General features: G+C 54.7%; 2 protein-coding genes across 2 annotated transcripts in view; both read right to left on the reverse strand.

Annotated features, from left to right (window-relative positions):
* Positions 1 to 1,298: 1,298 nt before the first annotated feature.
* Positions 1,299 to 4,165, reverse strand: LOC129392714 (homeobox protein cut-like 1). Its single transcript, XM_055089754.1, has one exon. The coding sequence runs from the start codon at positions 4,163 to 4,165 to the stop codon at positions 3,434 to 3,436; it is 732 nt and encodes a 243-aa protein (XP_054945729.1). The 3' UTR covers positions 1,299 to 3,433.
* A 1,790-nt stretch (positions 4,166 to 5,955) lies between these two features.
* Positions 5,956 to 21,572, reverse strand: part of LOC114487594 (homeobox protein cut-like 1) — a 45,409-nt gene continuing 29,792 nt past the window's right edge. Inside the window, exons 4-6 of the mRNA XM_028498194.2 lie at positions 20,206 to 20,394; positions 11,811 to 12,075; positions 5,956 to 6,836 (exon numbers count right to left, since the gene is read on the reverse strand). Coding sequence (XP_028353995.1) covers positions 6,134 to 6,836; positions 11,811 to 12,075; positions 20,206 to 20,394 — 1,157 coding nt within the window. The 3' untranslated portion in view covers positions 5,956 to 6,133. The remainder of the gene's footprint in view (positions 6,837 to 11,810; positions 12,076 to 20,205; positions 20,395 to 21,572) is intronic.

Below are 21,572 nucleotides of genomic sequence, written 5' to 3' on the forward strand. Positions count from 1 at the left end.
AGCTTGTAATTAAGTGTTAGTGTTTTATAGGAAACCGTTTTCCCCAGGGGAGAGGTACAAATCAGCTTTTTAAACTGATGGAGCGTAGAGAGGAAGAGGTCGGCTGCCTGTGGGAGCTACTGCTTGGAACGCCAGCCAGCTGAAGGTAAAGCCCACGGAGAGGATGCTGTTCAAGGCACTTGAATATTGCTTCTCAAGATGAAAGATCAACCCTCGGACTCAAAATGAGGGGCGCAAAGGGGAGGGGGACACCCCCTCCCCCCCCAGGTTTCTGTTATTTAGTGGCAGCTCTTAAAAGTATTATAGTGACAGCCTAACACAAGAGATCATAGGGTTGGGATCGCAATCAGAAAAAAAAAAATAAAATAAATAGAGGAAAAAATACAAACATGGAACTGCAAGCAAAATTTAACCAACTGATTGTATCGAGCACCCAGATGTAAGTCTGGCAAAAAAAGATAGAATGGAAATCAACAATAACCTAGTTTAAAAAAAAAAAAAAAGAACAACAACAAAAATGACTAAATTGCCTGGAAGAGCCAAAGCGGCTGTTTTAGACGTTACTATTTGGCCACTAGGATGGACAGATTTATACTTTTTCAATTTCCTCAGATTTCACACCTTAGTAAATAACAGTCATGCCTTTAAAACGAAAATACTACCCTAGTATTCCCTGTTAACGCCCTGCTTTTCGTTCTAAGGAAAATCGGGTATTTGGAGATTCAGCACACGTGACGACAAAATTCCTCCTTGAGGTTTTCGCGGAGAGGGCACCACAGTACTGTCAGGGGCTCTGCTGCTTGCTGTCCTGAGGGTCACGAATGCAAACTCGCTCTTCTCACCGCACCTGGATTCAGCCAGATGTGAATCCATTTTCCCCTTAAGCTCCTCCATGTTGAATTCTCTGCTCACTGAACCAGATTTCAAGTTCAGAGATGATCTGCAACCATCAAAAGACAAACGGCCTGCCTCCCAGCCTCCTAGAGCCTTCTGCAAACTTCTTATTCATGAAAAGGCATTGTCTTTAGTGTAGCGACTCTTAAACTTGTGAAAACTTGAACTAAGTGCTGCAGTTGCAGGTTAAAAGACTGTAAATGAAATACATAATTTCTAAAACATCATGCAAGAAATGTGGTTTCACATCTTACAGTCAAAGTCCTACAAGTTAATTAATACAAGCACACTGAGGTGTAATAGCGCGGGAGCATACCTTTAAAATTAGAACTCCCTCCCACCCCCCCAAATCAAAAAAAGGTAATATTCATTAAACTTAAGAAATAATGAATGCACCATTAAAATGTCATCCAAAGATGTTGACCTAAGACAAAGGTTTCAATGATACACAATACGGTCAAAAAGGTTTCAATCAGTAATATACAGTATGACAACTACATCTCGTAAATTATACCCAATACTGCCGGCAGTCTATCCCTCTAAAGAATATTTGCCCCTCTCATCCCTTCCTAACAATCAGATAATAAAATACAGCACCTATAAATAAGCAAAAAAAAATATATATATATACCGAAATCATCTATTGTTAGTTTAAAGATATGGCAATAAAGGAGTCTAAATTAGCAAACTTGTAGAAGCCATAACTGATAAAACAGCTTATTGAAAAAAGGTGGCAGTAATGCACTCTATGTGTGCACAGGTACTTAAGAAAATACACAGACGTATAAAATTGCACACACGCACACACGCACACTCTCATCCACCTCTGTTCTCACGCATATACACATAGACGACAGGAGGAATCAGAGACAAGTTAGACTTTTGATTTGTACTTAGACTGCCCTAAACTGTGCATAAAAGAACGTTCCAAGAGGCAAAATGAATGGAGGGCCAATGGTCTGGTCTGGAAGCGAAGAGCATCAGCGTTTTGGTGTGAGTTTTTGGGCCATCTCTACGGGGGTGGGAGCCGAGCCCAGACTGCCACGTTCTCTCTTCTGCAGGGAAGGAAGGAGGCTTCCCACGACGTCAACAGTCATCAGTGCTTGTGGTGGGAAGAAAGGGAGGAGGGGGGGAGAGAGAGAAAGAGAGAGAGAGAGAGAGAGAGAGAGAGAGAGACACGGAGAAAGAGAGGGAGAGGGAGAGAGAGAAAGAGGGAGAAAGGGAGAGAGCGCGAGTGAGAGAGCGCGTGCGCGCGCGAGCCCTGCCCAGGCCCAGGGAGCGGCATCCCCTGGTGGGGCTCAGTCCATCAGGTGCCCGGGAGAGTGGTGTGAGGTGCGGTGCCTTCTGTGTCGTGGAAAGACTGCTGCCTACGAGGGGCCCTGTGTGGCCCCAGATCTGCCTGCGGCGACCTTCGCGGCCTACTCTTTCCTCCTTTCTTTCAACGCTCGTTATGTGTGCAAGACGCACTAACACAGACGTAAGACACCATAAATTAAACAAAATGAACGGGTACGTGCTACAGTTCTAACTTGTCTCCTACACCTCCGAGATATGAGGTCTGATCAGCGTGCTCTGCGGTTAGAGGTTAAAAAGCAGATTATAAAATACCTAGATTCGGATCTTTTCTTTTTGTCCTGATTTGGCCTAGAATGGAGTGTATTAAACAAACCCTGGTCAGCAAAAGCCCAGAGTCAGTTAAAGCTATGGATCAATGTGCACTACATGTCAGGATTCTATTCACGTACAAGAAAACACTACGTCAGCTACCACAAAATCAGATAGTTTCCTGATGTGACTTTTCTTTTCGTTAAAAAATATGTGAAGTAAATGTGTTTTACTTTAATTCAAAGTTTCAAAGGAGAAGATTCTTTGCTTGAAAATATTTAGGAATCCAAACTAGTGTGTTTAGAGTCGGTTTGACTGTGCAATCTCTTAGTGGCAACTGAACAGCTACAAAAACTTTCTTTTTAAATTTTTCTGAAAAATCCCCCCCCCCTTTTTTTCCTGGTTTAAGAAGATAATAGTGTATTATCGCTCTGAAGCCATTAGATGGCAGATAAAAAGCCCCCTTTTAATATGTGGGTTTGATTTTTTTTTTTTTTTTTTAAAGCCCACACGAAAGAGGAGGGCGCAAGGCAAAGCTGTAAGAGTTATTCCAGAACCTGTGGAAATCACTTAGGGCAATAAAAAAAACACTTCAGGGTACAAAAAAGCTCGACTACACATTTCCGTTTTCTTCCTTGAAAACACGACATAGATTGGGCTTAATGCTCCTTTGTTTTCTATATGCACCTTGGCCTATGGCGATTTTGCCCTGTGGCCCGCAGGGCGGTAAGTGCGCAACAAGGTCCAGGCCGCGGAGTCGGCGCCCCCCCCTCCTGCCCGGCCCGGTTCGGCCCGGCTCGGCCAGACTCGGCTCGACTCGGCCCAGCTCGGCTCGACTCGGCCCAGCTCGGCCCGACTCGGCCCTGCCCGGTCAGGTGCGGCCCGGCTCGGCCAGACTCGGCCCGGCTCGGCGGGACGGGCGGGCGGCGCCCTCTCAGAACTCCCATTCGATGGGCTCCTCCCGGCTGGCGGCCTTCTCCAGGCGGTGGATTATGCTGTTCAAGTTCGCGGCCTTCTTCTTCCTCAAGGGGTTGTCTCGCGAGTCCCTGGCGCCGGCCGCCTCTGGGAGGCCGAAGAGGCTCTGCAGCGAGCTGGGCCTGCGGGCGGCCGCGGGCGCGCTGGTGCTTGGCAAAGCGGAACTCCTGTCGGCGCCGTCCCGGGCCCTGCACGGGCCCTCCCCCGGCGGGGCGGCTGAGGTAGCGGCGTCCTCCCCGGCCGCGGGCGCGGCGGCGGCGGGGTTTGGCACGGGCCCCGGGCCGTCCGCGGGGCCCTCGGGCGGCGGCGGCGGCGGCGGCGGCGCCCGGGGCCGGCTCTCGTCGGTGGCGGCGTCAGGGGCCGGGGTCCCCGAGGGCGGCGGCTCCGCCTTCTCCGCCGGCCGCGGCGCCTCCTCCCGCTCCTCCGGGGCCGCGGCCGCCTCGGCCGGCCCTCCCTGAGACTTGGCGGCGGCCGCGGGGCCGCCCGACTCTTCGGCATCCGCGGCGCCCGGGCCCTCGGCGGCCTCCACGCCGTCGCAGCTGTCGCCCTCCGAGCTGGGCGCTGCCCGGCCGCTCCGGGCCGACGGCGAGTCGCTGGCCCCGGCCTGGCCCTGGCTCCCGGCCTGAATCTCCTCAATAAACAGTTCTCTGCGGATCCGAGACCTACGAGACACAAGCAGGGGGGGCGCCATGAGGGGGCCGCCACGCACGGGCGCTCTGCGCCCCTTCCCTGGCGGCCGGAGCCTCCTGCCATCTCCGCCCCGACGCCCTCTCCCCGTCCACCGCACCGCATCTCACACTCCCACCCGCCGGACAGCTGTTGAGGCCCCTGCGGGCCCCAGAGCCGAGCAGGGCCCGCTCGTGGGCGGCCCCTCTTTAAAGCCGCCCCACCCTTCCTAGCCAGGAGCCAGCAAAGACCCCGCGGTTTCCTAAACTCGGTGCCTCTGCATAACCTGTCCCTTGGCTGGCATGCCAGTCCCCTCTTCACAAGGATGGAGCGCCAGCGTTACTTATTTAATGGCACCGTTCCTCCACCTCCATGCCAGTCCTCCTCCAGCCAGGCTGTGAATGGCGAGGTCCCACTCTTAGCACACCCCAGGCCTAGCATGGTGCTTGGTGTACAGTGATGAAGGCCGACTGAATTCATACGTGAAAGGAGAGCATGGATGATAACCACTGCTTCCTCATCTGGACTTCGTGAGAGAGAACCAATTACTACTAGACGGTGCCCAGAGTGAAAATCTTCAGTGCCCCGCTCTGAGCCACGGGCCAGGCAGGGCCTCTGGTCAAGGCTGAGGCGGGATTCTGACAAATTATGTATTTCAACTAACTCCCTCCTCTAAAAGAAGACCAGGAAGGGGTCATTTCTGATCAAGCAGGAAGGAGACCAAGTAACGTGCTCCAGCACATCAAGCATGTTTTTAATGAAGCTGAGTTCAGCCTGCGGGGGAAAGTGTGCTTCAGTGTTCCGTTGGGTCTGAAGGAAACAGCTACAGAAGGGCCCTGGCCTTCCCTGTTTTGGAGCCCTTCATGATGTCATGAAAGGGCTGTTAAGTCTGCTTTGTTTTGTGTTGGAATTTCTCTTCCCGTCATGCTCACAGTACTAGGCTCAATCAGAAGTCTCCCTAGGTGTTTCTTCCAAAGAGCTGAAAGACCCTCTGATCATGAGCCAACTGTTAGTGGAAAAGCATCTTCAGGGAAATGAGCGCCAAGCCCAGTGTCCTGCAGAAACTGGGCCTGCAGGAAGCCCTGGGGTTAGGCGTACACAAAGATATTTTCTACAGTGCGTGTAACTCAATAAAGGTAACATTTTTTGAGAACCCACAATATGCCCGGTCCTGTGCTGGACGTAGGGAGGCTGGGGCCAGGGATAATCTGGCTGTAGTTGAGTCCAGTATATCAGAACTCTGGTCATGGTTATCTGCTACACAGTTTTTTGCTCCACACATAGGGTGAGCGCTGACCCTTGTCCTGAAGATGATTCCTGAGCCAGAGCTACCCGGGTGAGATCCTGAAGCCCCCCAGAAGTTCCCAGGCATAAAGGAAGACTTTCCTCCTTCCCTTGGGCTACCTTGGGAGCCCGTGAAATGGCAGCTCCCATAAACAGGTTCCTAGGCACTTTGCTGGGAGGGCGAACCTGCTCTTTACTGGCTTTTAAGCCCTTTGGCAGCCAGAAATGCCCGTTGGGATGAACACCCGATCCCATTCCACCCTGGTTACGGAGGTGGGAGGCTAGACGGGCAGCCGAGGGTTTGGTCCCATCCAGGCCACAGGCCCACCCTGGACTAACTCTGAGTCTCAGGGGCAGCCTGGCCCAGCTTGGAGAACAGGCTTTTTGGAACCAGGCAAACCTGGGTTTGAAATCTGGCTTGTCACTCACTAGCCGGGCAACTTGGGCAAGTTCCTTAACCTTAATGAGCTTCAGTTTCCTTAGCAGAAAAATATGGAGAAAAGTGTCTTCCTTGCAGAGACAGGCCGCGGAGTCGGCGCCCCCCCCTCCTGCCCGGCCCGGTTCGGCCCGGCTCGGCCAGACTCGGCTCGACTCGGCCCAGCTCGGCTCGACTCGGCCCAGCTCGGCCCGACTCGGCCCTGCCCGGTCAGGTGCGGCCCGGCTCGGCCAGACTCGGCCCGGCTCGGCGGGACGGGCGGGCGGCGCCCTCTCAGAACTCCCATTCGATGGGCTCCTCCCGGCTGGCGGCCTTCTCCAGGCGGTGGATTATGCTGTTCAAGTTCGCGGCCTTCTTCTTCCTCAAGGGGTTGTCTCGCGAGTCCCTGGCGCCGGCCGCCTCTGGGAGGCCGAAGAGGCTCTGCAGCGAGCTGGGCCTGCGGGCGGCCGCGGGCGCGCTGGTGCTTGGCAAAGCGGAACTCCTGTCGGCGCCGTCCCGGGCCCTGCACGGGCCCTCCCCCGGCGGGGCGGCTGAGGTAGCGGCGTCCTCCCCGGCCGCGGGCGCGGCGGCGGCGGGGTTTGGCACGGGCCCCGGGCCGTCCGCGGGGCCCTCGGGCGGCGGCGGCGGCGGCGGCGGCGCCCGGGGCCGGCTCTCGTCGGTGGCGGCGTCAGGGGCCGGGGTCCCCGAGGGCGGCGGCTCCGCCTTCTCCGCCGGCCGCGGCGCCTCCTCCCGCTCCTCCGGGGCCGCGGCCGCCTCGGCCGGCCCTCCCTGAGACTTGGCGGCGGCCGCGGGGCCGCCCGACTCTTCGGCATCCGCGGCGCCCGGGCCCTCGGCGGCCTCCACGCCGTCGCAGCTGTCGCCCTCCGAGCTGGGCGCTGCCCGGCCGCTCCGGGCCGACGGCGAGTCGCTGGCCCCGGCCTGGCCCTGGCTCCCGGCCTGAATCTCCTCAATAAACAGTTCTCTGCGGATCCGAGACCTACGAGACACAAGCAGGGGGGGCGCCATGAGGGGGCCGCCACGCACGGGCGCTCTGCGCCCCTTCCCTGGCGGCCGGAGCCTCCTGCCATCTCCGCCCCGACGCCCTCTCCCCGTCCACCGCACCGCATCTCACACTCCCACCCGCCGGACAGCTGTTGAGGCCCCTGCGGGCCCCAGAGCCGAGCAGGGCCCGCTCGTGGGCGGCCCGTCTTTAAAGCCGCCCCACCCTTCCTAGCCAGGAGCCAGCAAAGACCCCGCGGTTTCCTAAACTCGGTGCCTCTGCATAACCTGTCCCTTGGCTGGCATGCCAGTCCCCTCTTCACAAGGATGGAGCGCCAGCGTTACTTATTTAATGGCACCGTTCCTCCACCTCCATGCCAGTCCTCCTCCAGCCAGGCTGTGAATGGCGAGGTCCCACTCTTAGCACACCCCAGGCCTAGCATGGTGCTTGGTGTACAGTGATGAAGGCCGACTGAATTCATACGTGAAAGGAGAGCATGGATGATAACCACTGCTTCCTCATCTGGACTTCGTGAGAGAGAACCAATTACTACTAGACGGTGCCCAGAGTGAAAATCTTCAGTGCCCCGCTCTGAGCCACGGGCCAGGCAGGGCCTCTGGTCAAGGCTGAGGCGGGATTCTGACAAATTATGTATTTCAACTAACTCCCTCCTCTAAAAGAAGACCAGGAAGGGGTCATTTCTGATCAAGCAGGAAGGAGACCAAGTAACGTGCTCCAGCACATCAAGCATGTTTTTAATGAAGCTGAGTTCAGCCTGCGGGGGAAAGTGTGCTTCAGTGTTCCGTTGGGTCTGAAGGAAACAGCTACAGAAGGGCCCTGGCCTTCCCTGTTTTGGAGCCCTTCATGATGTCATGAAAGGGCTGTTAAGTCTGCTTTGTTTTGTGTTGGAATTTCTCTTCCCGTCATGCTCACAGTACTAGGCTCAATCAGAAGTCTCCCTAGGTGTTTCTTCCAAAGAGCTGAAAGAGCCTCTGATCATGAGCCAACTGTTAGTGGAAAAGCATCTTCAGGGAAATGAGCGCCAAGCCCAGTGTCCTGCAGAAACTGGGCCTGCAGGAAGCCCTGGGGTTAGGCGTACACAAAGATATTTTCTACAGTGCGTGTAACTCAATAAAGGTAACATTTTTTGAGAACCCACAATATGCCCGGTCCTGTGCTGGACGTAGGGAGGCTGGGGCCAGGGATAATCTGGCTGTAGTTGAGTCCAGTATATCAGAACTCTGGTCATGGTTATCTGCTACACAGTTTTTTGCTCCACACATAGGGTGAGCGCTGACCCTTGTCCTGAAGATGATTCCTGAGCCAGAGCTACCCGGGTGAGATCCTGAAGCCCCCCAGAAGTTCCCAGGCATAAAGGAAGACTTTCCTCCTTCCCTTGGGCTACCTTGGGAGCCCGTGAAATGGCAGCTCCCATAAACAGGTTCCTAGGCACTTTGCTGGGAGGGCGAACCTGCTCTTTACTGGCTTTTAAGCCCTTTGGCAGCCAGAAATGCCCGTTGGGATGAACACCCGATCCCATTCCACCCTGGTTACGGAGGTGGGAGGCTAGACGGGCAGCCGAGGGTTTGGTCCCATCCAGGCCACAGGCCCACCCTGGACTAACTCTGAGTCTCAGGGGCAGCCTGGCCCAGCTTGGAGAACAGGCTTTTTGGAACCAGGCAAACCTGGGTTTGAAATCTGGCTTGTCACTCACTAGCCGGGCAACTTGGGCAAGTTCCTTAACCTTAATGAGCTTCAGTTTCCTTAGCAGAAAAATATGGAGAAAAGTGTCTTCCTTGCAGAGATGTTACAATTAAATATTAAGGTATACTATAGGACACAAAGTAGACCCCCTCCCCCAAAAAAAGAAAAGTAAAAGAAAAAGGAACTATTCTTCCGTTCTTAACATCTAGCTGCCTCTTCAACGACAAAGTCCCCATTATAAGCACTGAGGCTGAGACAGAAGGGCTGAGGGAGGAAAGGGACAACTTCATGCCCAGGGCCTGGGATCCAGGCTGCCACCCTCACTGGCTCGGCTATCGTGTATAATAACCTTTCTCTGTAAAACGGGGCTGGCAGCAAACACTGAATTCCACTGCTGATCAGAGGAAGTGATGAGATAACATCTACAAAGCGCTTGGCTCCGTGCCTGGCACATGTCATTTGCTCAGCAGATACGAGACGTCATCCTTCTTAGCCTAGACTTCTCTCCATGTCCCTGAGGAAGATTATCTTCTGGTCTAGAAAGATCAGGTCCCAGAAGCAAATCTGCTTTTCAGACAAGTCATGCAAGGCTGACAGGATGCCATGGCTTTTAGGGCTTGGAAGAGTTTCTTCTAATGGACCTGTTCTTCTCCAGGAGACCAGGTGTCCTGTGCTATGTTGTTCTGAAATTCCTGGGTAAATGGTCACCCTAGAGTACTTCTAAGTTCCTTAGGGTGAAAGGATAAGAGGAAGTAAAGTTTTATTTTATTTTTTTGATGGGGGCAAAAATCGACCCCAAACATTACTAAGGGTTCCAGTGGCGCAGTAAAAAATAAATCAACTTCTGTTTAACTCCTGTGGAAAGAACCTAAGAAACTGCCCTCTCTCGCTTAGGAATTAAAACACGTTCGGTGCATGTGTGCTGAGCGCTACCGTGTGCTCGTCCTTGTGTGAAGCTCTGTGGGACGTACCAGGTAAGCTGGTCTGGACTAGGCGTTGAAGGGAAGAGCTAAAGCCACGGAGAGAGTGCTCGCTCAGCTGGAATCTCTGCTCTGCACTTTTCCTCTGGCTGACCTTAGGCAAGGGACTTCAGTTCTTTGGCTTTACGCCAGTTCTGAATGACCTGGTGCCGCTTCTCATCCAGCCTATTTTGTGGCTTACAAAATTCTTCTCTAGTTCAGTTCTTCTTTCAGGACTCTGCCATATCATACCTCTTCTTCCAGGATATTCATCCAGATCTCTGCAGGTGAAACTCACCTCTGCCCTTGGTTATCCCACTTGACTTACCAGCCTGCTTTGTTGTGGAGTATGTTTGACAGAAAGCATTTATTGCGCATCCACCTCCTCTAGGTCTGGACCTGAGCTCATGACTAGCTTTTGAGGTTCTACTGCTATTCTTCCCATCTCCCCCTTCTCTCTTTATAGTTGAATTTGCCTGAATGCTCAAGTGAGGCATCTCCACAATGACCAGCTGACCATCCTGTGATGGCATTACCGTGGTGGTCAGGAGGCCAGCTGGGAAACGTGGAGAGCGCATGCCCTGGGGCCAGGAGGCAGTGACTGCCACTCAACTGAGGCCTGTAGGGGGATCTGGGAAAAAAAAAAAAGGCGGCCCCAGCAGGGCCAGGGGAAATGGCTTTGGAGATGTTTTGTGCGACTGGTAGCACCTTTACCCAGATACTCAGCAATCTACAGCTTCCGGCACCCCTGTCCAGGGTTATGATTCTTGCATTAAAATGGACATAACTTGCAGAAGACTCAAAAGTACACATTCAAATGAAACTTTGTGTCCAGAAAGTGAAAGGAGGATTGTGTGACACCTGGCAAGGAGAGGCTCCGGTGAACTTCTGCCCACGTTTCCATTCACTAGCCTTCACTGCACTTTAGTTTACTACTTTGGAGGTTGCGTTCCGTGCAGAGGGAGCTCTCCATTACTGTAACTGCTGACCTCACTCTGCCTCTGTTTTTATCTGATTGGTCAATTTAGGATGAATAAGCTAGCCGTGCTCAGCTCATGTACTTTGTCTTCTTGGGAGCCAGCCTACACACGGGGAGGCCTGCCGGGGCCAGTGGTGCCATGATGGATAAACTGGCCTGGTTTTCAGGGTCAGGGAGCAAGTCTGTTGGCTCTCACACTAAGCTACATCTGCTAACGTAGGCTTCATCAGCAATAAAGGTATTATTTTGGTTCCCATCTAATAGTTAAAAATTTTCCAATTTGTTCAGAACCTGGGAACAATTGTGCCCTGTCAGAAGCTCCAGCAGAGCCTATCTGATGAGGCAGGCCCCAGTTTGAGACACAACTCCTCCCTCTAGCCCCTGACTGTCTGTGATCTTATGTTGCCTGCCACTTATTTCAGGTGAGGAACCGTGAGGGCTCCACCTGCCCTGGTTATACGTGTGTACTTGTCACCTTGGTATAACCCGGAGCACCTACCCCAGTTCTGTTGAGCCCTAGAGAAAATGATGTTTTGATGGGAACTAGCGATCGAGATGGCCGCGTACAAGGCATTAAACAGGCAGGAATTTCCATCAGGCCACTGAGAATTCTTGGTTTCTAGCAGTAGGGAGTCTTGGTTGTAGCGGTGATCGACAATTCATTATCTGTCAGTGGATCTCCATTATCTAATCCAAACATTTTACCCCAGTCCTTTGTTCTAGAGGAGAGCACCGGGCCCTTCCCTCCTCAGGTAAGTTATTTAACCCCTCTGCGCTTTATGTTTTCATCTATAAAATTTGGAAAAAACTATATCTCTTACACAGTTGTGAGGATCGAGTGATACAGTGCTGGTTAAAACACATAGCTCAGTGTCTGCAGACCTAGTACATGCTCAATAAATCTTCATTAACTCATGGCTTTCCCAGAAGAAAGGGTCTTACACTACCTAATTGATTTAATTACAAAACTAATCAAACTAATTTGGAAAACAATACTGTAAAAGACCCTGAGAAAGCATTAAAAAAATCACCAAATACATGGTCACTACTGTGGAACCATGAATGACTACACTCTCCCTTTTTAAATGATAGCCCTGAGAGATTTTTCTTCTGGTCCCTAACTATATGACCCTAGGTCTTTGGGGTTTAAAACGCCAATACGAATAAGAGGCCAATTAACTGACCAAACACCAAGTTCTCAGTCCCCAGCACGTCGTCCCTGTGCACGGTGAACGGCCAGTCCCTGCAGTACCCGTCGCCCGCTTCCCGAGGGCTGAACGCGCGTTCTCTAAGCTGTAGCTGACTTACTGGGCGAGAGCAGGACCGTACCTGTAATTGTGGAACCAGTTGATGACAGTGCTGGTTTTCAAGTTGAGCTGGGTGGCGAGTTCTTCGATGGTTTTTGGTGACGGGTATGGCTTTTGCTGATATGCTCGTTTCAGAGCTTCCTTCTCTTCGGGAGCCAGCACCACTCGGGGTTTCTTCAGCTGGTGCTGGGGCTGGGGGCTGGCGCCCTGGCTGTAGTCGATGCCAGTGGAGGGGGGCTCGCAGGGCTGGCTGTCGCTGACCGAGCTGTGCCGCCGCTTCATGTAGGCTGAGGGAGGGAAAGGAGTCAAACTGAGGTGCAGGCCCAGCGGGGAGACCCGCCCCAGCCCCGCCCCCGACGGGCGCTACGCGGTAAGCCCTCCGCCCTCCGCTGGCAGGCATTGTTGTGTGGACTGTGGCAGCGCCCTGCTCTTCTGAGAGCATCTCAAAACACCTGGACTAGAACCATTCTGAAACCCAACACACACTCATCGAGGACCTGCTCTGTCGTGACATGAGGTCCCCGTCTGTCCCTGCACGACCCACGGTTTAGTGGGGACGCAGAGAAGTCTACAGATAGGTGACCCCAGTAAGGTGTGATAAGGGAGGCAAGTGTGGGGTGCCACGGAGGCGGGCGCTGAGGGAGAGTACTCAGCTCAGCCTGGGGAGGGGGCCGGGGAGGCTTCCTGGGAGACATGATGATTAAACTGAATCTTGAAGGACAAAGGGATTAACCAGAAAAACTAGGCAGCGAAGTAAAGACGGTAGGAGGCTGCTCCAGAAAGCGGGAATAGTGTGTGCAAAGACACAGAGGCACGAAACAGCACGGTCAAAGTGTGGTGTCTGTGTGTGTGTGTGTGTGTGTGTGTGTGTGTGTGTGTGTGCCCGCGCACACACGTGCACATGGGGGTGGGGGGGGTGGAGTTGTCGGACCTAAAGGTGGAGAGATGGGCGGCCAGGGTAGGCCACAAGTTTGGACATTACCTAGAAAGCAGTGGGAAGAGATGAAAAGATTTTAATGAAGGGAATGATGTGATCAGCTCTCTCTTTCTGAAAGGCTGCCTTGGCGACAGCTCGGAGGGTGGAGTGGGAAGGGCTGGAAGGAAGAAGCTCGGTCGGGAGGAAAGAAGAATAAAGATCTGCACTAAGGCAGTGGTGATGGGGCTGGAGAAAAGCAGACGGACGGTGGAGCTGTGAGGGGTGGAACTGACAGCACGTGGTGGCTGTCTCAGCGAGGGACCAGAGTGAGCGGCGCTGAGGACGGCCCCCTGGTCTCAGGCGTGGGAGGTGAGGTGGGTGCTGGTGTCACTGGGCTATCACAGAAGGAGCAGATTAAAGGGAGAAGATGATGGTTCGTCTTGGAAACGTGGAGTTTGAGGGGTCTCTGGGTCACCCACGTCGAGATGTTCTGTAGGCAGTTGGAAAGACAGGTGTTAAGCTCAGAAGAATGGTCCGGGCTAGAGAGAGGAGCTTGGAACCACTAGAACAGAACTTGTCGTTAAGTCTGCGACCCTGATGAAAAAGAGAAAGGCCGAGAATGGAATCCTGGAAAACACCCACATGCAGAGGATACCCCAGGAAGCAGCAGCCGTGAAAGATACAGAGACGGGAGGCAAACCAGGAGACAGTGGTGTGAGGAAGGGATGAGTGAGGACTGAGGGTCCCTGTGTCAGTGCTGCAGAAAGGAAGGTCCAACAAGCACCCAGGATGTCCTGGGTGCTTAGACATTAGGAGGTAACTGGAGGCCTCGGTGAGGAGATGGAGCGGAGCTGTGGGAGCAGAAGCCAGACTGCAGTGGATTTAATAGTGAACAGGAGGTGGGAAAGTGGAGGTAGGGGGCAGGAGTTACTATTCTAAGAAGCCTAACTGTAAAAGAAAAGTGAGAGGCAGGATGGCTTCTAGAAGGGAAGTCCCAGGTCGAGGGTGGCCCTTTAAAGATGAGAGAGAGCTGATGTTTCCAAGCTGATGGGGGAGAAGACAGAGAGAGCTGGGGCTACAGGTGAGGGAGGAGACGGCCACCGGAGGTGCATGAGGTGGGTCCTGGATACAGGAATAGGAGGTGGGGGGGAAGGGTGGGGGGGGTGGACATACAGACACGTTTATAGGGACTGAGGTGGGGAGAGTTGATGGCCTTGGTTTTCTTTATGAAGTAGGAAGGCAGGAGGAGGGGTGATCTGAAGAGATGGAAATGGAGTCTTGAGAGAGGTCGGTGAGAAATGGTGGTGGGGATGGAGGGGGGACGGCGGGGGTGGGGAGAAGCACAGAGGACCCTACTGAAACCGGAGACACAAATCTGAGGCGGCACCGACCCGTGTAGGTCCCAGACGCCAAGGAGGTTGGGTGAAGAAGACGGGCAGGGCGCTTACCCAAGGCTGGGATTTGCAGGGGGATGAGGAAGGAAGAGGTGTGCGATAGAGTATCGTGGCCAGAGAGTACCAAAGCGGGGACAGGGGCGGGGGGGGGGGTGGTGTTCTGGGGAAGGAGAGAAGGGCAGCAGGGGGCAGACTGCTGGGGGAAAGCCTGGGAGGGGGAATCCAGGCTCCGGAGGCCGTCTGGGGTCAGGTGGGATGAACGGAGAAACGTGGAAAGGTGGACGGACAGTGGAATGTGGTCAGTGACGGGGGACCCGAGCTCAGGCTTCGAGAAGTAGAGCAGTTGTGGGCGAGGATGCAGTTTGGGGAATCAAGGGTTGAGGAGGTCAAAGAACTTGAGGCCTGGGTGCTGGACAGGTCAGATGGGTCTTAAAATCCCCCTGGATGAGGCAGGACATGGGCGTGGAGGAAGGCGCTGATCCAGAGTCTTGAGAAAAGACAGGTAGACAGCGAGCAGGAGGCTGGCGGACGGAGATGAGAAGGGGCTTCGAGAAAACCTGCTGGACCGAGCTTGGAGGAGGCTCCTCACCCAGGAGCGGAGGAGCGGCCAGAGCAGGGCTCAGAGGTCAGGAAACGCGTGGCCTGGAAGGCAGAGCAGCTGGCGCGAGGGGAGGACGTGTGCTGTTCACGTGTCTTTTTTTTTTTTTTACCGTGGAGTGAGGGTTAGGAGGAGTGGTGGGCAGCAGGCTGAGACGAGGCTCAGGGACTCAGGTGCGACTGGCACCTGGGGATGTGCTGATGGGCTGCGAGGTGAATGGGGGGTGATTCCTGGGAGATGTGTGCTTCGCCTGCTCCTTTCGGTTGTTACGTGTCATTGATCACCAACTACGCTTCAACTTATAGACCATTTGGGCTTCTTGAGCAAACGAATCATCCACAGAGGTCATTCTAGTGAACTAACTTGGAATACGGTCTGAAAATTCCTTAAAACTTCTTCAAACTGATGAAGGTTGAGAAGCAGCGTTATTTAAGTCAAATGGCATGGAGTAGAAAGACCAATCTGTCAGCAGCAGCAAACATTTGTCATCTAGTCCTCTCAGCTCCCCTACGGGAGAGAGAGCAGTGTCATTCCTACTTACAGGTAGAAAAACTGAAGCCTAGAGAGGTTCAGTGATTCACCTGAGGTCACACAGCTAGTAAGTGACAGAACTGAGGTTGACCTAAGTCTGTTCTGGGAAGCACTGCCTGCCCTGCCCAGCCAGGTGGTGGCCAGCCCCGCTCCCCGCCTCCGCCCTGCCCCGCCACGGCATGGGAGCGGGGCCCGGGGCTGTGCCCATGGGAGCCGAGGGAAGCCAGGGAGACACACTTCAGCAGCACTGACACGTGGGTCTCAAATGTCACAGAGAACTATCAGGGTCCATCTGTAGCCTCCAGGGAGGGGAGGCCAGCCCCCGAGCTAGCTGAGGCTGCGTGTGTGTGCGCGCGCGCGCGCGCGTGAACAGGAGGTGGGAAAGTGGAGGTAGGGGGCAGGAGTTACGATTCTAAGAAGCCTAACTGTAAAAGAAAAGTGAGAGGCAGGATGGCTTCTAGAAGGGAAGTCCCAGGTCGAGGGTGGCCCTTTAAAGATGAGAGAGAGCTGATGTTTCCAAGCTGATGGGGGAGAAGACAGAGAGAGCTGGGGCTACAGGTGAGGGAGGAGACGGCCACCGGAGGTGCATGAGGTGGGTCCTGGATACAGGAATAGGAGGTGGGGGGGAAGGGTGGGGGGGTGGACATACAGACACGTTTATAGGGACTGAGGTGTTGATGGCCTTGGTTTTCTTTATGAAGTAGGAAGGCAGGAGGAGGGGTGATCTGAAGAGATGGAAATGGAGTCTTGAGAGAGGTCGGTGAGAAATGGTGGTGGGGATGGAGGGGGGACGGCGGGGGTGGGGAGAAGCACAGAGGACCCTACTGAAACCGGAGACACAAATCTGAGGCGGCACCGACCCGTGTAGGTCCCAGACGCCAAGGAGGTTGGGTGAAGAAGACGGGCAGGGCGCTAACCCAAGGCTGGGATTTGCAGGGGGATGAGGAAGGAAGAGGTGTGCGATAGAGTATCGTGGCCAGAGAGTACCAAAGCGGGGACAGGGGCGGGGGGGGGGTGGTGTTCTGGGGAAGGAGAGAAGGGCAGCAGGGGGCAGACTGCTGGGGGAAAGCCTGGGAGGGGGAATCCAGGCTCCGGAGGCCGTCTGGGGTCAGGTGGGATGAACGGAGAAACGTGGAAAGGTGGACGGACAGTGGAATGTGGTCAGTGACGGGGGACCCGAGCTCAGGCTTCGAGAAGTAGAGCAGTTGTGGGCGAGGATGCAGTTTGGGGAATCAAGGGTTGAGGAGGTCAAAGAACTTGAGGCCTGGGTGCTGGACAGGTCAGATGGGTCTTAAAATCCCCCTGGATGAGGCAGGACATGGGCGTGGAGGAAGGCGCTGATCCAGAGTCTTGAGAAAAGACAGGCAGACAGCGAGCAGGAGGCTGGCGGACGGAGATGAGAAGGGGCTTCGAGAAAACCTGCTGGACCGAGCTTGGAGGAGGCTCCTCACCCAGGAGCGGAGGAGCGGCCAGAGCAGGGCTCAGAGGTCAGGAAACGCGTGGCCTGGAAGGCAGAGCAGCTGGCGCGAGGGGAGGACGTGTGCTGTTCACGTGTCTTTTTTTTTTTTTTACCGTGGAGTGAGGGTTAGGAGGAGTGGTGGGCAGCAGGCTGAGACGAGGCTCAGGGACTCAGGTGCGACTGGCACCTGGGGATGTGCTGATGGGCTGCGAGGTGAATGGGGGGTGATTCCTGGGAGATGTGTGCTTCGCCTGCTCCTTTCGGTTGTTACGTGTCATTGATCACCAACTACGCTTCAACTTATAGACCATTTGGGCTTCTTGAGCAAACGAATCATCCACAGAGGTCATTCTAGTGAACTAACTTGGAATACGGTCTGAAAATTCCTTAAAACTTCTTCAAACTGATGAAGGTTGAGAAGCAGCGTTATTTAAGTCAAATGGCATGGAGTAGAAAGACCAATCTGTCAGCAGCAGCAAACATTTGTCATCTAGTCCTCTCAGCTCCCCTACGGGAGAGAGAGCAGTGTCATTCCTACTTACAGGTAGAAAAACTGAAGCCTAGAGAGGTTCAGTGATTCACCTGAGGTCACACAGCTAGTAAGTGACAGAACTGAGGTTGACCTAAGTCTGTTCTGGGAAGCACTGCCTGCCCTGCCCAGCCAGGTGGTGGCCAGCCCCGCTCCCCGCCTCCGCCCTGCCCCGCCACGGCATGGGAGCGGGGCCCGGGGCTGTGCCCATGGGAGCCGAGGGAAGCCAGGGAGACACACTTCAGCAGCACTGACACGTGGGTCTCAAATGTCACAGAGAACTATCAGGGTCCATCTGTAGCCTCCAGGGAGGGGAGGCCAGCCCCCGAGCTAGCTGAGGCTGCGTGTGTGTGCGCGTGCGCGCGCGCGCGCGCGTGTGTGTGTGTGTGTGTGTCTCCACGTGCTTGGAGCTGTGTGAACAGGTAGGTTCAGGGCTATCTCACGAAGGGAACAGAAAGCAGAGGGCGGACTAGGGTAGAGAAAGAGATTTACAAGAATGAAAGAAAGGAGAACAGTAAAAGATTTGCGCTAAAGGGAGAAGCAGCAAAAGCTTTACGGAAGAGTTGAGGAAGCACAGCATACATGGGAATCCTACAGTCTGGACTGCCTGGTGCAGAATTTTCAATCTAGGCTAGACTGGGGGCAAAGCTTATTTTCATCTGTTTTAAAGGGATACAAATTATTTTAATAACTCTCATTTAGCGAGCGCTCACATGTGCTGGTTGTTATACTAGGTACATTCTAATCCTTACAACAGGAAAAAGTATTACCTTCATTTTACAGATGCAGAAACTTAGGCTAGGGAGTTACTTAACATGCCATGTTATGATTCGAACTCAGACATAATTGAGAAGCAGATCTTCTCCCCCTACAATGAGTGTGGTGAAGAGTCAAGAGGCTACAAAGAAATGAGCCTGGTCTGTCCAGCCAGCCCCCTCGCGTTGGGCGGGTGACCGAGCGTCTATGGAAATCCCAGGAAGTGCTGTGCCCTGGGTCACCCGCTGTTGTGTCAGAGGGGTCAGATGCCTCGGCCCCCCGCCGGGGCTGGTATGAGCATCCCTACCGGCGAGAGTTGACGGGGGCCTGCAGCTGCTGAGGGACTCTGGGATGTGAGGAGGGGCCTGGGCCCCAGTGAGACAGTAACTCTTCTGTGACACCAGATGGCGCCCAGAGCCTGTGCAGGAGGGAGTGGAGGCCTAGGAAGCCCCCAGAGATCTATCTGTGGAGGCTGAGGTCCTTTCCTACCGGCCCAGGAGAAGCACACCAGGGAGTGGTCCGGCCAGGGCCCGCGCACGGGAGGTGGCCCTCGGGAGGGATGCCTTCCGACAGAGTGCGCGCAGCTTTAGAACTGCTTGGGGTGGGCTCTTGTTGAAAGTCTGTGATGGCGGTATTGGGTTCATGATACCATTCTCTCTGCTTTTATGTCTGAAATTTCCCATGATAAAAAGTCAGAAAGTTTTGGGGGGTGTGTGTGATGTGGCACCAGGCCTCTGGAGCCTGCAGCACTGCCTGCAGCTGCCTGGAGCTGCCCACGGCTGCGGCCTGTGTCAGAGCCTTGGTCTGCAGTCTGAGGGCGGGCGGGGCAGGAGCCCCCCGGAGGGCCCCGGCTGGCGTGGCAGCCGCTGCCTGGGCACGTGGTCCCGGCGTGGCAGGCGCTCGGCCCAGGGCCGCAGAACACACGCGTATCTGAGAGCACGGGCTGTGAAGCCTAACAGCCCACGTTTGGACTCCTGCTTATGCCAGCCTGAAGTCAGGTAAGTTTCCTGATGCCGGAGCCTCATTTTTCCCGGATAATAACATCTCTACTGGATGGAGTTGTGTGGGTTGAGTGAAGTCTCAGCACGGTGTCTGCAAATAGCAGGCACTTTGAAACGGGAAGTCTCTAGACCAGAGACCCTCCCCCTCCCTCTCGGAGCCCGGCCCTCTCCCCGGTCGGGTGAGGACGGTGATGGCTCGGCTGGAGGTGAGCAGCACACGCCCCTGGTGAATTCAGAGGGTACGAGCCTGGGCCCCACCCGCCCCCGGCTCAGGCGCGCTGGGCGTGGGGCCGGGCACAGTCACACGGGTGGTTGTGATGTCCACTCTTTGGTGAGGTCCCCTGCAGACGCTGAGGAAGGGGGGCGGTCACAGCTTCCTACGGCCAGACCAGCAGCTGGTGCCCACCCTTCCACATCTAAGGGATTCAGCAGCCACCAGGTGAGCTCGCAGCACTAAAGGTGACCCAGGACTGTCCCCTCCAAGGGGAGGACTCACTGACCAGGGGCAGCACGTGCAGTGCAAACCGGGACACAGAGCAGGTGTCACTTCCTGCCACCAAGGAAGTTCCTCAGGGTTTCTCCTGTGCCGTAACCTGCGGCAGAACGCCGCTCAGCATTTGAGAGGGCTCGGGATGTGTCTGGAGCAGAGAGCTGCTCTTAGCTCTCCAGGAGGTCGTATCCTCTACAGCCCCAGAGACTATAACGTAACAGCCAGAGAGAGGTCTGTCCTGGCAGGAATTTGCTCTGCTGTTCTCCAGGCTGGGCGACCTCCATGGAGGCGGCGGCTAACTTCTCTGAACCAGAGACTTCTTATTCACAAGTGCATTTTTTAACCACCTCTTTGTGGAAGCCCTGCCATGTGGTACGCGCGTGCGATGAAGTGTTTTAATACCCCACCCATCCAACAAAACAAAAGACAACAAAGGAGCCACCACACCAAGTGGCCTTATGCTCCTGAAGAAGAAAAAGGTAAAGGCACGCTGGTCGCCAGGGTGACTGAGGAATGATCACAGTGCCCCCCAGGGCTAAATGCCTTTGCGTTCAGGCTGCCAGGCAGAAAAAGCCACGAGTTTTCCCGGTCCTTTTCGGTACTCATCGGTGGATGACTGCTCTGCCTTACAGTCCCTTGGGCGTGGATCAGTGCCCCTCCGCAGCGCGGTGTGAAGGCTTTAAAAGCAACAGCGCGTTTATAAATGAGAGAGCCACTGGCTGGGGCAGGCGGCAGGGAGTTACCTTTCTTTTCCATCCGTTTCATGTCCATCAGCTTCTCCACGTTGTTGGGGTCATTCAGCCACAGCTGCATCCGGACAAAGGGCTCCCGCCCCTTCAGACTGAGCTTGTGCCAGGGCTTTGGGCGAGCTAGGAGGTCGGAGACGGAGCCTTGGGTGAGCCCTAGGATGGTCTCCCCAAACAAGCGCTGACCTAGAGAGAGAACAGAACCAAGAGTGATGTCACTGCTGAGACCCAGGGATCTGGCGGAAGAAGTATGTGTCAGGTTAAAATCAGAAATGGGGGTTCAAGACCCACAGTCTGATCAGCTGGGTCCTGGCTTAAGAGTGAGCACTTTGTAGAAGCACTTCCTCAGCCAGACTGGTAACAAACTCCACTGGTGATGGAGTCAGTATTACTCTTGCATTCTGGCTACACACAAGGTTTCTCTCAAAAAAGCCTCTGGGCTTCGGATGAACCGAGGCCTGGATGACACCTGCGGCTTTTATCAGAGGTGGTTAATCCCGAACCCGAGCTCAGGAGGTTAAGCAGCTCATGGGGAGACCTCCCTTTTACAGCCTCAAACCACAGGGCCGTCTGCACTGGCTCCTTTCACGATTAGTAAGGTTACCAGGTCCTGCTGAGAAAACAGACCACTTGACCCAAGGTCACAGCAGGAGAGAGAAGAAGAAAGAGCTCCTCAGCTCTGTTTTCCTGAAAAGCGGGCCATTTCCAACTCTAAAGTCTGTCCCCGCAGTTCAAGCGCCTGCTTCCCAGGCGGATCAGAGGATATTTCGCTCCGGAGAGCGCAGCGGCGTGAGGTCTGCAATGTTCGTCGGAGGCTTAGAAAGAAAATTTCTCTTCTCTGAGAGCCACTCAGCTGCCAGTGAAGAGGGGCCACCGCTTTTAAAGGTACGCACGAGAACCAGGCACAACCTGAAGGACTGGACGGGAGGACTTAAATGAACAGGAATGAACAGGACTGCTAGTGGAAGTGGAGACCGGGATCAGAGGCCAGTGTCTGGTACCATAAAGCCTATGGATCACGACACCGGCTCTGCCCCTCAGTGCAGGGGGACCGTGGGCGACCGGCTTGTTCCCCCTGCGGCTCACGTCCTCCATCTGTGAGAGGGAAACACCCCCAGCTGCGCTCACAGCAGTTACAAGAGCACTGCCTAGTAAGAAGCGGGACTCTAAGCAAAAGTTTACTGCATGGAAAGCTTTGGATTTGAGTAACTAAGTTTTTTTTTTTTTTTTTTTTTTTTTTTTTTTTTTTGCGGTACGCGGGCCTCTCGCCTCTCACTGCCGTGGCCTCTCCCGTTGCGGAGCACAGGCTCCGGACGCGCAGGCTCAGCGGCCATGGCTCACGGGCCCAGCCGCTCCGCGGCATG

This window comes from Physeter macrocephalus, chromosome 14 (genome assembly GCF_002837175.3).
Source record: "Physeter macrocephalus isolate SW-GA chromosome 14, ASM283717v5, whole genome shotgun sequence".
Classification (NCBI taxonomy): Eukaryota; Metazoa; Chordata; class Mammalia; order Artiodactyla; family Physeteridae; genus Physeter; species Physeter macrocephalus.